At 39.2% G+C, this 14,793-nt stretch overlaps 1 protein-coding gene across 4 annotated transcripts in view; it reads left to right on the forward strand.

Moving 5' to 3' along the window:
• Positions 1-14,793, forward strand: part of VPS41 (VPS41 subunit of HOPS complex) — a 206,942-nt gene that overhangs the window by 79,346 nt on the left and 112,803 nt on the right. For all 4 annotated transcript variants that reach the window (XM_027573348.2, XM_027573349.2, XM_027573351.2 and 1 more), the window contains one exon: positions 6,020-6,094. In XM_027573348.2, the coding sequence (XP_027429149.1) occupies positions 6,020-6,094 (75 nt within the window). The remainder of the gene's footprint in view (positions 1-6,019; positions 6,095-14,793) is intronic.

A 14,793-nucleotide genomic window follows, 5' to 3' on the forward strand; every position in this document is an offset into this window, starting at 1 on the left:
GGTAAATGCCAGACATTTGATTATTTTATGGTTAATAGATGAGCAGCAAGAACTAAGGCACACTATATTAATGTGAGGAAGTTACAGTAAGGTCGACAAAAAGGGTAAATTAAGATATAATAAGAAATTAATAAGATAGAAAACATTAAAAATGACATTTTCATATTTGCAAATGTAAAATAGGAAAAATAATAGTACCTTCTTCCTAGAATTGCCGTGAGGAATAAATGGTACATGTGTGACACTCTTACAGCGTGATGCCCAGTAAGTCTATAGGAAATGTTAACTCAGTAGGAGGAGGAGGAGGTGGGGGAGGAGGAGTAATATCATTAGTATTATTAAAATATTAAAAGAAGAAAAAGTAAAAAAATTTTCATCTCAAGAATATGAAATGCAGTATTTTCTGGGAAAACCAAGATGACCAGAACAGAACAAGAACATTTGAGTTGCTTGACAGTCATGGGGGAAAAAAACGTGATCTAAGAAATAAGCCACTGAAGGTATTGACCCTAGACATTTTCATGGGCAAGTTCTTCTTAATTTTACTTTAAGTTTTTAATGTTTATTTTTATTGTGAAATACAACTTGACAAAGCACATAAAATATGCAGTGAACAATAGTTATAATGCAAACCATCATGTAACTAGCATTCTGTTGAGAATAGACAGTGTGAAATTCCCCTCCGCTCAAAGTTCCCTTAGAGGAACCCCACTGCACTGATCTTTATAACTGAAAATGCTTAGCTTTTCTTTTTCATTTTCTGCTCTCTTTATGTATCCCCTGTGCACTGTCATAGAGTTTTTCCTCTTTTTGTATGTTGTGTAATGGAATCCTATGTAAATTGTACATACTAGGAAGGAGAGAGGGGTGCTTGCAGGCATTGCCACTCCCAGAATAAAATAAAGTGCAAGACCTCCAAGGGGAAAAGTATCACATTTTATTTGGAGACGTTAAAGAAGGTCTAATAAATGGAGAAAGGCTCCAGGTTTATGGATTAGAAAAGTCATTATTGTAGAGATATCAAAGGGAAAGCTTTCAACATTTCACCATTAAGTGAAAATGAGGACTTTTCATCCCACCATGCCAACAGTTTTTACCAGAAATAGGTGTTGAGTTTCATCACTTTCTGCACCTGTTGAGATGATCTTTAGTTCATTTCCCTATGTTATACTAGCCTTAGTATATGCTGACTTTATTAATATTTTCTTTTTTTTTTTAAGATTTTATTTATTTATTTGACAGAGACACAGCGAGAGAGGGAACACAAGCAGGGGGAGTGGGAGCGGGAGAAGCAGGCTTCCCGCTGAGCAGGGAGCCCAATGAGGGGCTCAATCCCAGGACCCTGGGATCATGACCTGAGCTGAAGACAGACGCTTAACGACTGAGCCACCCAGGCACCCCTTTATTAATGTTTTCTTTAGGATCTTTCCATTTATGTTCATGACTGAGATTCACTTGTACTTTGTCTTTCTCATAATATCCTTGTTGAGCTTTGTTATTATAAGGTTATGCTGGCTTGCTAAAATGATTTGGGAAACTATCCTTTCTGTTCTGTTCTCTGTAAGAATTTGTGTGTGATTGGAATTTTTTATTCTTTGAACTCTCTCATGAATTTATTGTAGTGAGTGAGTTTGACAGTGAATAAGATAAATAAGTAAAACACATAGTAAGGTAGGTAGTGATAAATGCTACAGGGGAAAATAAAGCGGTGAAGGAGTTGTGATGTTTGGGTGAATGTTGAAATTTTAGATTGGTGGCCAGAAAGCATCCCTGAGAAGGTGGCTACCAGTGAGGATTTGGCGGAGACACATTCCAGGCAAACAGGTGCAAAGGCTCTAAGGCAGGAAGAGAGCAGGAAGGTCATTGTGGCTGGAAGAGAGAGAACAAGGCAGAACATAGATGAGGGGAGAACTTGGCAGGAGGGCTGGAACCAAATTGTTGAGGACTCTCAGCTCATAGTAAAAACTTCGGGTTTTATCCTGAGATGGGAAGCCATTGGAGGATTTTAAAGGGATAACATTATCTGATCAACCTGTTAACAATAGCTCTTTGCTGGTTTTTTGAGAACAAACTTCTGGGAGAGTGACAGCAGAACCAGGTCCACTAGTTAGGAGACTATTAGGATGATCCAAACAAGAATGATGGTGGCTTGGATGGCAGCTCTAGAGCTGGTGAAAGTGGCCAAAGTCTGGATAAATTTGGTTTATGCGATGATAAGAATTGCTGACAGAAACACAGTAGAGGTGAAAGAAAAACAGGTGAAGAATGGCTCCAAGGTTTTTTGCCCTGAGCAGCTGGAAGAATGTAGTTGTCCTTAACTGGGATGAGGGAAACATTAAGAAGGGCCCTTTCATAAGGGAGCATTACGATCTTGGGTTGGGATACGCTTTAGTTGAGATGCCTGGTAGGCATCTAAGTACATCTGTAAAATAGGCAGTTCTGTATATTGGTCTGAAAGAGGGAGAGGCCCAGTCTAGAGATAAAATTTAGGAGTCAGTTCATGGCTTGGAAGAAAACCAAAGGAAGAGAAGAGCCACAAAAGACTGAATCATGAAATATAGAAATCAGAGATTGGGAGAATCCGGCCAAAGACACAGAAAGGGAAGCTGGAAATTTAAAAGAAAACCAGACAAGTATGGTATCCTGGAAGCAAAGAGAAGGAGAAAGTTATCAGCAGTGTTACATCCTCCTAATTAGTTAAAGTAAGTTAGGCTTGAACATTGACCACTGTGTTTAGCAACATGAGGGTCATTTCATCTTCAACTTCACATGGAAGCCTAAAAATCCCTAAAAAAGCCAAGGGAATTGGAGAACTGTGGCTCAGTCTTGCCTTTTACCAGGTAACAGAACATACTATGTGTATTGTAATTAAGTCAATGATGAATCGATATAGCAACGGACAAAGAAACCACAATTGAAAACCCAGAAGGTTATCTGAGGGCATGTGAATATTTACTATATGACAAACAGTTCTCTTCAGAAGAAAGATGGATTATTTAATAAATGGGGCTACCCCAACTGCATATCCATTTGGGAAAAAAATGAGTCCCAAAAGTATTAAAGACTTATACATACATTAGAAATAAAGCAATAGCCATCTTCCAATTAAAAAAAAAAAAAAAAGGAAACCACATACAATGTCTGGGTGAGGTATTGTACCAAGACCTCATACCCTAAAAATAAAAAGGAAATTAACAAGAAAACGACAAACATGTCCGTAGAAAAATGAGTAAGCGCTGTCTGTGAATAAGCTCAACTGCTTGAGCAAATTAGTTGGCCAACAGACTTAAGGAAAATGCTTATGTTTATTAGTAGTCGGGGAAATAAATCAATGAATATTGATTTTTGGCAGAAAAAAAGTAAAAAAAAAAAATTCTGTTGCTCACAGAAATGTGAGGGAAAGAGGATTCTCAAACTTTGTAGATCTGCTTTTCCCTACAACACTGCTAATGTGGTGGTACAGATTCTACTCGGGGAAGAACACGTTGTCATGAAAAGTTTACTTAGCCACTGAGAAGGACTGTGGTTCCAGACAGCTCTCAGAAACTCTTGAGGCCTCCTTTTCCTTATCATGAGGTGGTGACGACCACGTGTCTGCTACTGTAGCTGCTGGGTCTTTGAAAATGATGCAGTATTGGGCGCCTGGGTGGCTCAGTTGGTTAAGCGACTGCCTTCGGCTCAGGTCATGATCCTGGAGTCCCGGGATTGAGTCCCACATCGGGCTTCCTGCTCAGCAGGGAGTCTGCTTCTCCCTCTGACCCTCTTCCCTCTCGTGCTTTCTGTCTTTCTCTCTCTAAGAAATAAATAAAATCTTAAAAAAAAAAAAAAAGAAAAGAAAATGATGCAGTATGACCTGGAGAGGACTGACACACAGTCCCAGAGTCCAAGAAAAAAATCACATAAATTGTGACATGTATATGGAAAGGAAATCTACTTCTTAATTGTACATTGTTGTAAAGAAGGGCCTTATAAAGAAGGACTGCATTCAGCGGCGGGGCTCAGTTTTGTAGGCCTGGAACAGCACCGTCCAGTAGAACTTTCTGCAGTGAGGAAAATGTTCTGACTCGTGTGCTGTCTAATACAATAGCTGCTGGTCCCATGTGGTGGTTGAGCACTTGGCATACTTTGATTTTGTTTAGTTTTGGTTTTATATAAACAGTCACACGCAGATACTACGGTGTTAGGACAGGAAAGCTCAGCATTGATAGGCTACGTGCCCCCATTAAAATGTAATTTGAGATAGATTATAACCAAATACCAGTTAAATTACAGTTAAGGGTATGCGGGGTTTATATTTGCCAAGAGTAAATGGGTATTAAAATGTTGGTTGATGAACAAAATGATTAGTGTCAGGAAACTGGTCCCGGAGGATACTCAGGGAGGAAAGCATTTATCCAAAGAAGACTATAGAAGCTGAGCAGTCAGGCCTCTCAGTCAGGAGTCCAGATACGCTGGCCTCACTCCTCTCCCAGTTCAGCTTGTATTTTGTTTTGCATATTCCTTGCCGTCCATCACACTCCCCGTGCAGGACGCCTGTCCCCTGCTCTCTAGGTCGAATATCTGCCTCTTTCTCTGTTGTGATTCTCATCCATGGCCTTGGGTTTATTCCCTGGTAAAAGGGATCAAATATCTATCTACAAGGTCCTTTTCTCGTTTAACATTCTAGAAACTCTTTTTTTTTTTTAATTTTATTTTACTTATTTATTTGAGAGAGAGCACGAGTGAGGGCAGAGGGAGAGGGAGAAGCAGTCTCCCCGCTGAGCCGGGAGCCAGACATGGGGCTGGATCCCAGGACCCCGGGATCATGATCTGAGCTGAAGGCAGACACTTAAACCAATTGAGCCATCCAGGCACCTCAACATTCGAGGAACTTTTAAGGAGATAGGTTGCTTTTCATAGACTGCATTTCAGGAATGTTGCTTGTGCGGTGATCAACATGAGGAAGGACTCTGGGGCCAGCTGTCTCATCCTGCGACTGAGGAATTTCTCTCAATAGCCATCAATCAGTGGGTGGCCTTCTGAGGTCTGGGAGTCTTGGTCTGCCCTAACCTTAGCTTACTAGCTCTGAGGTACTTTCCACTGAGAAAGGAACATTCCATTTTGTATTTTTCCATTTATTCTTATCAACAAGCCAAACTATCTTAAGGTTAGATACTTTAAAAAACGAATTCTCAGACTCATGTCATAACTGATGAAGGCTTTTCTTTCCATGCTTAGTTTGTTCTATCATGTTTTGTGTAAAATAGCAGGAAACTGCCATTATTTAAGAAGGGGAAAAAAAAAGCTTGCCATTTTTTAATGTCAACATTTACCAGTTTTGACTTCTATTGGAAAATCCACTTATATGAATGTTTCAGTAAGGAAACATTTGGCTACATAGAACACTAGAAAGCTGTGAAAAATAATAAAAGTCCCGTTGTATATTTACGCTTGGGAAAATACATTTAAAGTAGAATGCCTGATTTCGGTCTTGACAGATTTTTAAAATTTGAGATTACTCAAAAGAAGAGGCATAACAAATTAGTGAATATCAGCTAGACCCTATGGATTTCCCCCCAGAAAGTACTAAGCATAAAGTGTAAATATAAAGTTGATTTAGTGATTTATGAGAGAAGAATGTACCAAACTAAAACAGTGAAAATTTTTCTTTACCTAATGATTTTTTATTTTGGTGTTTGTTATGTTCTTTTAATGGATTTGGTTGGGAAGGAATTTTGGAATGGGGAGTACATAGAATAAATAGGCATATAACCTGTAACAAAAATAACATTTTAGCTGGGACTTGAAGCATGTGCAGTACATAATTTTGGGAAATCTTAGGCTTCCGGGTTTATTACATGTGTGAGAGCAAAGCTGTACTTTACCATTTTCATTTGCAAAAACCAAATATGTCTTAGACTCACACATCTAAACTAATAGTTTGTTTCACTTAAATATTACAAAGAGCCAAGGCATTTGGTTGTTGATGTATATATTTTCCTGAAGTTTTACATGTTTGTTTGTTTGTTTGTTTGAATAGAGTCCTGTGAAGATAAATCAGATTAGCCTGGATGAGAGTGGAGAGCACATGGGCGTGTGTTCAGAGGATGGCAAGGTATGGCGATGACATGGGCACGTGGAAAACACTGTCTGGTTCTGAGGTCTGGGGTGGTCTCCAACCAGGGGCTTGGAAATGCACTCTGCTTGCTGTATACCTGCTTTAGGAGAACCTTGATTATTCTTTTTGGGTATTGGACTTGCTTCTGATTGCTCATAATTAAAGTAAAATATATGTCGCACAAATGTGCCTTAGGAAAAGTAATTACAAGAATGTCAATAATGTAACTAGTATTAAGCTGATTAACAGCTGTGGCAGGGGGACCTGTCACCTTAATCATTACTGCTGTGCCACTTATACTTCAGTGACTAGTCTGCAGTTCCTGCAAGACAGTAGTTTAATGCCTTTCCACCATAAATCCACAAAATTGGATTTTGTGGGCATGATTTCTGTGGGCCAGTGGTTTTCATTTTCGCACAAGTTATGAATGTTTCTCTTGAATTATAGAATCTTTTGATAAGCAATCATAGTTTATCAGAAGAATAAAGTATCTTACAATGGCCACGTTAAATAAATGTAAAATCGATATATGTACAGTTTTCTAAAAACCTGGCACCCACTTCCTCAACCGAGGACATATATCATTTGTGCAGTGTATAACTAACAATTATCAGTGCTTCTTGCTGATGTTGAGCTGTGACATTTAGTGGTTGTGGTGATTGATTTTCCACTTAATAAGAATGTCTTTTTTGTTTCTCAGTCGATGGAAGTCTTTTCTAATGTTGGTTTGCAATGATAAAATTCTAATGCACAGTGTATGTAAGTTACTTTTCTAAAATAACAGTTTGAGAAAGAGTGCATTAAGAATCATTACATGATCTTACCTATTCCTGACTGAATAGAGCACATTTCCTAATCTAATTTTGTAGTTTTACATGATCTAAATTCAGTGGGTCATTAAGATGAGTAAATGAAAAACAGTGTACTCCATGTAAAAGATTTATACCCATTTAATCTGTTAGCAAAAGAAAAATAAGTCCTCTTGACACACAAGAATGCATTTTATATATCTAAGCTTAATGTTGCCCAAAAGGTCTTTTGAAATGGTAATTGCAACACTGTGCTTTCCAAAGAACACTGTCAAATTTTACATTACTTTCTAAAATTCTGAGGTGGGCCACACTGTCAGGGAGGTGAGGGAGGACTTGGTACGTATGGAAATTGAGAATTATCCAAACAGTTGAAACCTTTTTGTATTTATGAACTTGTAAAGGAAGGTCGTCTTTATTTTGTGTTCTTAAAGATAAGGAATTCCTTCTGGACTGACAACCAATTTAGTTGAACTAAATTGTTGAAAGAGAATATTCATTTTTCAAATTGGAAAAGAATTTTTACCCAAATACTTCATCAAAGAATTTTCGAAGCTTTAAATGTTGAATAATTATTATTTGAACTGGCAAACTGGGATATTTTAACTCTGTCTAGTGGATAATGACCCTCAGATATCACCTGGTACACTTCTTGGCAAATACCTGTTTTCTAATTTAGGCAGATTTGTAACTGCCATATTTTGGTGTAGACCCATGATACATATTTAAAAATAGTTTTCACATATGTTCTATTAGCAGTGAAAGAAGTGAAAATAAATATTTTGGTGCACATAATTTATGTAAGCTAGCAGTATTGGGAAAATTGAGTAGCTAGTATAGAATGATCTGGCAAAGTGGTCAGTAATGATAAAAACATAAAGATTATTACAAAGATAAACTCCAGATATCTAGATCTAATGCATCTTTAAATGGCTGTTGTGATTTTTCTTTCTTTAGTGTATTAAGACCCCTAGATAAAATATGTCGGCTTCATACATAAACTAGAATCAGTTTAGTGTAGAGGTCAGGGTGGAGATATTTTCTCTTAAAATTTTGGAGATGTTGCTCCCTTTTGTCTGACCTTTATTTTTGTGGACATGTCTGAGGCTAGCATACTTTTGTTCTTTCACAAAACCTTTTTAATTTTTTTTTTTGTCCTGTCTTGGAGCTTAGACTAATAATAATAACAACAATAAAACAACAATATACGGCCCTTGTAGTTCAGTTTGCTAAGTTATGTCTTGTTTGGGTCTATTTTCATTAATTTTGTCTGGAACACAGTAAGTCCTTTTGATCCATATACTGAAGTATTGTTTTCATTTCAGGAAAGTTTACTTCAGTTCTGATTTTGATTATTGCTTCTGTTCCATTTATTTTCATTTCTTCAAAGAAACCCAATAATACTTAGGCTGGAGGCAGTTACGGTGCAGAGGCTAAGCGCTGGCTCCATATTCCGCCTGCCTGGGCGGGATTTCGGTTCCCCTGTGTTAGGCTGGCCTCACGGCTTGGCCTCCCGTTAGCTTCCTCTGCTGGGCAGTGGGCACGCTGGGGGCCCTGCCTGGAATATTGCCAGGTGCTGGGTGTACGGTGAGCCCTCTAGGTTTATGTTAACTGTTTTTGCTGCTAACCATTCACTTCTTAGCCCATTGCAGACTGGCCTTTTCCCCCCTCCTGCATTATTGTACTTAAACTTTTCAAAGGAAAAGGGTGAATGGCTAAGCACCGTTCACTCTTCTGCTTTTGGAAAATATGTATATTGTAAGGAAAACTGGTCATACCGCGTGGGTGACACACACGCACAGGCACACACGCATGTATGTGCTTTTCTTTCTCTTTGTTTTTCTCCTCCTTTCTCTGTAGTCAGGGAGTTTCTTGTTCGTTCCCTTTGCGGATTTGCTTTAATTCCAATGTCAGTTTTGCCTCATGGAATAGAGTTTTATTCTATCTTGGATTTTTAATTTTCCTGAAGTCTTTCTATTGCTCCCAGCTCTATTTTCATATCAGCCAGATATATATTTAATTTTAAAAAAAATTTACAACTTGTATTTCTTTCCTTTTTTTTTTTTTAAGATTTTATGTATTTATTTGACACAGAGAGAGAGCACAAGCAGGGGAAGCGGCAGGCAGAGGGAGAGGGAGAAGCAGGCTTCCCACCGAGCAGGGACCCCGATATGGGGCTTGTGACCTGAGCCAAGGGCAGACGCTTAACCGACTGAAGCACCCAGGTGTCCCTCTTGTGTGTTAGAGTGCCAGGCAGTGTAGTCTAAAGGTTAGGAATGGATTCATGCTGCCACATTTTAGCTGTGTGATGTCAGGTATGTTATTCCTATCTCTCTGTGCCTTAGTCTATTTCCTCCTCTATAAACTGGGGATAATGATAGTACCTGCCTCGTTGATTATTAGAAATAAATTAGTTAATATTTGTAAATTGTTTGGAAGAGTATGAGGAACAGAAGAAACAGTGCAGTAATTTCTAGCAATCATTAGGCTGTCTTTCTGCTCCAGACTCACAGAGGTCTTTTGTTCTTAGTGAAGTCACTGAACAGTTTTCCAGTTTTCTTCCTTTTCTTCCTTTCCTTTTTCTCCCTCTGAGTCATCAGAATTGTGTTCTGCAATATCCTTTTTATAGACTTTGTGTGCGTTTTTTGTTGCTTGTTTATCCATCCCAGAACAAGGAGAAGAGCTCTTTTCTGAATCCAGATTACAAACAGATTGTGTCTGATTGCTCTTGGCCTTGCCTGTTAGCATTTTTTGTGTTGTGGAATCACGTTCTTTGCTCCACACAGGGGCCCCGTAAATGAGCTTGATTTCCTCTGACCAGAGGTCATCAGTTAAAGCAGCTCCCCCAGTGACATGGGAGCCTCTGCAGCCACCTCTCCCGGGTCTCATGCTCCTCGTGGGTGGAGAAAATGAAAACCAGTCTCCTCTATGAGGGTTTCTTCAGCTCACACCCTAGATGGAATGGCAGCTTCCATGTTCATCCCTGGTCCTACTCGACCTGTTGCTGTTTGGAAGCTGGGGTTTGAGAGAGAGGCTGTTTTGAGGGAAGTATGGCCTGGCAGGTTGTCTGACCCTCTGGCCACCTCACTCATGGTTCCTCTCCATCAGATGGCCTACGTTGCCCAGTTTTCTGGTTGGCAAATACATAGAACTCCATGCTCAAGTGGAGAAGAATATACACCTTCCTTGCTGTTCCATGAGGGTAGGTTTTCTTTACTTCAAGCAGTAAAACACATATCACATGCCTTCCATGGCCCTCACGTGGCCCTATGGGTCTGGAGTTAATGAGAAATTGCCAGGACTACAGTAGATTGGTCGTAAGGCCAACTGCTCTGAATTTTCTCTTTTTCTTCATTAGGTGTTTTTGTGACTAGTTGGGGGAAGTTGTTAGAGGATACCATTTTCAAAAGGACCCTCTATTTTAGCCTTCAATTACAGATTCTTATCTGGGATGAGATCTTCCTGAAAGCCAGAACTCTCTAGGCAGACATTCAGCAGATTCCTTTCACAGACGAGTATGATATTCACTGACAAAAGTGGCAAAATAAATAAAGAGGGAGGGAGAAGAAATAGATAAAAACTGTTTTGGATTTTATTAGCTGTGGTAGTATAACTTGTGATCAACTCGTTTGGCCTGTCACATTAGTGAAATGAACCAAAACAGCGAAGGGTGATTTTATAAATCACCCTGCTTGTACTGATCAAGTTTATGAGATTTGTCCTGTGGAAATTACAGTGTTTTCCATGTTGAAGGAGAAAATAGGAATATTTGAGGAAGAGGTTATTCAGTTAAATGTAGCAGTAGGGACTGACCCCAGAGTTGTAGTCTGTTCGCTTTTCTGTTGATTCCCCCTTATTCTACTATTACATCTCCACTTGGGTTCATAATTTTTTTAAATGGGGGTTCATAATTTTTAAAGGGGTACTTATCCCTGGTAATTCATTATTTAATTTAACCATTAGAATCACAGTCCTAATATTTATCTCCTGTTTACTGAATGCTCAGTCTTTTTCAGCGGGTTCATACATCATTTATTTATATTTCATATACTTTTCCCACCATAAAAATAAATCACCTAACTTTTGTTCTTAAAACCACCTTTACCCTCCTATAGCCAGCAGGATACTTATCCACGGGAATGAATGGTCTGCTTCATTTAGTTTCAGCTTCGGTCACAGAGCTGCCTAATTCAGAGTCTGACATTCACCTTCCCTTTAGTTTGGTAAATATTTGAGGCTTTTGAATGTTTTTTTCCCGGTTCCACTTTTCCTACACTTTCCGTAGAAAGATATCTTATTTCCATATTTTAAGCTGGCTCATGTAATGTTAGTGTGTAAGAGAATAGGTTTGGAACACTCTTCTTGCTTCTTACGACCTTGGCCAAGTCCTTTATTTTTCGGCAGTATCATCTGATAAGCAGGCATAATGGTGTTTGCTATCATACCTAGCAGTGTTGCTTTAAGGACTGCATGAAGCAGGGCAGGATTTTCAGTGCTAGCTACATTTAATTAAATATTTTATTTTGTTTTATTTTATGTTTTATTTTTTTTTCCACGCAGAATGTGCCCTCTTTAATACCCATCACCAGGCTATCCCATCCCCCCACCCCCCCCGCCCCTCTAGAGCCCTCAGTTTGTTTTTCAGAGTCCATCGTCTCTAATGGTTCGTCTCCCCCTCCGACTTACTCCCCTTCATTCTTCCCCTCCTGCTATCTTCTTCTTTTTTTTCCCTTAACATATATTGCATTATTTGTTTCAGAAGTACAGATCCATGATTCATCAGTCTTGTACAATTCACAGTGCTCACCATAGCACATACCCTCCCGAATGTCTATCACCCAGCCACCCCATCCCTCCCATCCCCCACCACTCCAGCAACACTCACTTTGTTTCCTGAGATTAAGAATTCCTCATATCAGTGAGGTCATATGGTACATGTCTTTCTCTAATTGACTTATTTCACTCAGCATAACACCCTCCAGTTCCATCCACATCATTGCAAATGGCAAGATCTCATTCCTTTTGATGGCTGCATACTATTCCATTGTGTATCTATACCACATCTTCTTTATCCATTCATCTGTCGATGGACATCTTGGCTCTTTCCACAGTTTGGCTATTGTGGACATTGCTGCTATAAACATTGGGGTGCACGTACCCCTTCGGATCCCTACATTTGTATCTTTGTGGTAAGTACCCAGTGGTGCAATTGCTGGATCGTATGGTAGTTCTATTTTCAACTTTTTGAGGAACCTCCATACTGTTTTACAGAGTGGTTACACCAGCTTGCATTCCCACCAACAGTGTAGAACGGTTCCCCTTTCTCCGCATCCCCGCCAACATCTGTCGTTTCCTGACTTGTTAATTTTAGCCATTCTAACTGGTGTGAGGTGGTATCTCATTGAGGTTTTGATTTGGATTTCCCTGATGCCAAGCGATGGTGAGCACTTTTTCATGTGTCTGTTGGCCATTTGGATGTCTTCTTTGGAAAAATGTCTGTTCCTGTCTTCTGCCCATTTCTTGATTGGATTATTTGTTCTTTGGGTGTTGAGTTTGATAAGTTCTTTATAGATTTTGGATACTAGCCCCTTTATCTGATATGTCATTTGCAAATATTTTCTCCCATTCTGTCGGTTGTCTTTTGGTTTTGTGGACTGTTTCTTTTGCTGTGCAAAAGCTTTTTTATCTTGATGAAATCCCAATAGTTCATTTTTGCCCTTGCTTCCCTTGCCTTTGGCGATGTTTCTAGGAAGAAGTTGCTGTGGCTGAGGTGGAAGAGGTTTCTGCCTGTGTTCTCCTTTAGGATTTGGATGGACTCCTGTCTCACGTTTAGGTCTTTCAACCATTTGGAGTCTATTTTTGTGTGTGGTGTAAGGCAATGGTCCAGTTTCATTCTTCTGCATGTGGCTGTCCAATTTTCCCAACACCATTTGTTGAAGAGACTATCTTTTGGCTTTTGGACGTTCTTTCCTGCTTTGTCAAAGATGAGTTGACCATAGAGTTGAGGGTCCATTTCTGGGCTCTTGATTCTGTTCCATTGATCTATGTGTCTGTTTTTGTGCCAGTACCATACTGTCTTGATGATGACAGCTTTGTAATAGAGCTGGAAGTCCGGAATTGTGATGCCACCAGCTTTGCTTTTCTTTTTCAACATTCCTCTGGCTATTCGGGGTCCATACATTCCCCTGGTTCCATACAAATTTTAGGATTATTTGTTCCATTTCTTTGAAAAAGGTGGATGGTATTTTGATGGGGATTGCATTGAATGTGTAGATTGCTCTAGGTAGCACTGACATCTTCACAATGTTTGTTCTTCCAATCCATGAGCATGGAACGTTTTTCCATTTCTTTGTGTCTTCTTCAGTTTCTTTCATGAGTATTTTATAGTTTTCTGAGTACAGATCCTTTGCCTCTTTGGTTAAATTTATTCCTAGGTATCTTATGGTTTTGGGTGCAATTGTAGATGGGATCGACTCCTTGATTTGTCTCTCTTCTGTCTTGTTGGTGTATAGGAATGCCACTGATTTCTTTGCATTGATTTTATAGCCTGCTACTTTACTGAATTCCTGTATGAGTTCTAGCAGTTTTGGGGTGGAGTCTTTTGGGTTTACCACATACAGTATCATATCATCTGCAAAAGGTGAGAGTTTGACTTCCTCTTTGCCGATTTGGATGCCTTTGATTTCTTTTTGTTGTCTGATTGCTGTGGCTAGGACTTGTAATACTATGTTGAATAGCAGTGGTGAGAGTGGACATCCCTGCCGCGTTCCTGACATTAGGGGAAAAGCTCTCAGCTTTTCCCCATTGAGAATGATATTCGCTGTAGGTTTTTCATAGATGTCTTTTATGATGTTGAGGTATGCACCCTCTATTCCTATACTCTGAAGAGTTTTGATCAAGAAAGGATGCTGTACTTTGTCAAATGCTTTTTCTGCATCTACTGAGAGGATCATATGATTCTTGTTCTTTCTTTTGTTAATGTATTGTATCACGTTGATTGATTTGTGGATGTTGAACCAGCCTTGCAGCCCAGGGATAAATCCCACTTGGTCATGGTGAGTAATCCTTTTAATGGACTGTTGGATCCTATTGGCTAGTATTTTGGTGAGAATTTTTGCATCCATGTTCATCAAGGATATTGGTCTGTAATTCTCCTTTTTGATGGGGTCTTTGTCTGGTTTTGGGATCAAGGTAATGCTGGCCTCATAAAATGCGTTTGGAAGTTTTCCTTCCATTTCTATTTTTTGAAACAGTTTCAGGAGAATAGGTATTAATTCTTCTTGAAATGTCTGATAGAATTCCCCTGGGAAGCCATCTGGCCCTGGGCTTTTGTTTGTTGGGAGATTGTTGATGACTGCTTCAATTTCCTTAGTGGTTATAGGTCTGTTCAGGTTTTCTATTTCTTCCTGGTTCAATTTTGGTAATTGATACATCTAGGAATGCATCCATTTCTTCCAGGTTATCTAATTTGCTGGCATAGAGTTGGTCATCATATGTTCTTATAATTGCTTGTATTTCTTTGGTGTTGGTTGTGATCTCTCCTCTTGCATTCATGATTTTGTTGATTTGGGTCATTTCTCTTTTCTTTTGGATAACTCTGGCCAGGGGTTTATCAATCTTGTTAATTCTTTGAAGGAACCAGCTCTTAGTTTCGTTGATCTGTTCTACTGTTCTTTTGGTTTCTAGTTCATTGATTTCTGCTCTGATCTTTATGATTTCTCTTCTCCTGCTGGGTTTAGGCTTTATTTGCTGTTCTTTCTCCAGCTCCTTTAGGTGTATGGTTAGGTTGTGTATTTGAGACCTTTCTTCTTTCTTGAGAAAGGCTTGTATTGCTATATACTTTCCTCTCAGGACTGCCTTTGCTGTATCCCAAAGATTTTGAACAGT

This window comes from Zalophus californianus, chromosome 12 (genome assembly GCF_009762305.2).
Source record: "Zalophus californianus isolate mZalCal1 chromosome 12, mZalCal1.pri.v2, whole genome shotgun sequence".
NCBI classification, from domain to species: domain Eukaryota; kingdom Metazoa; phylum Chordata; class Mammalia; order Carnivora; family Otariidae; genus Zalophus; species Zalophus californianus.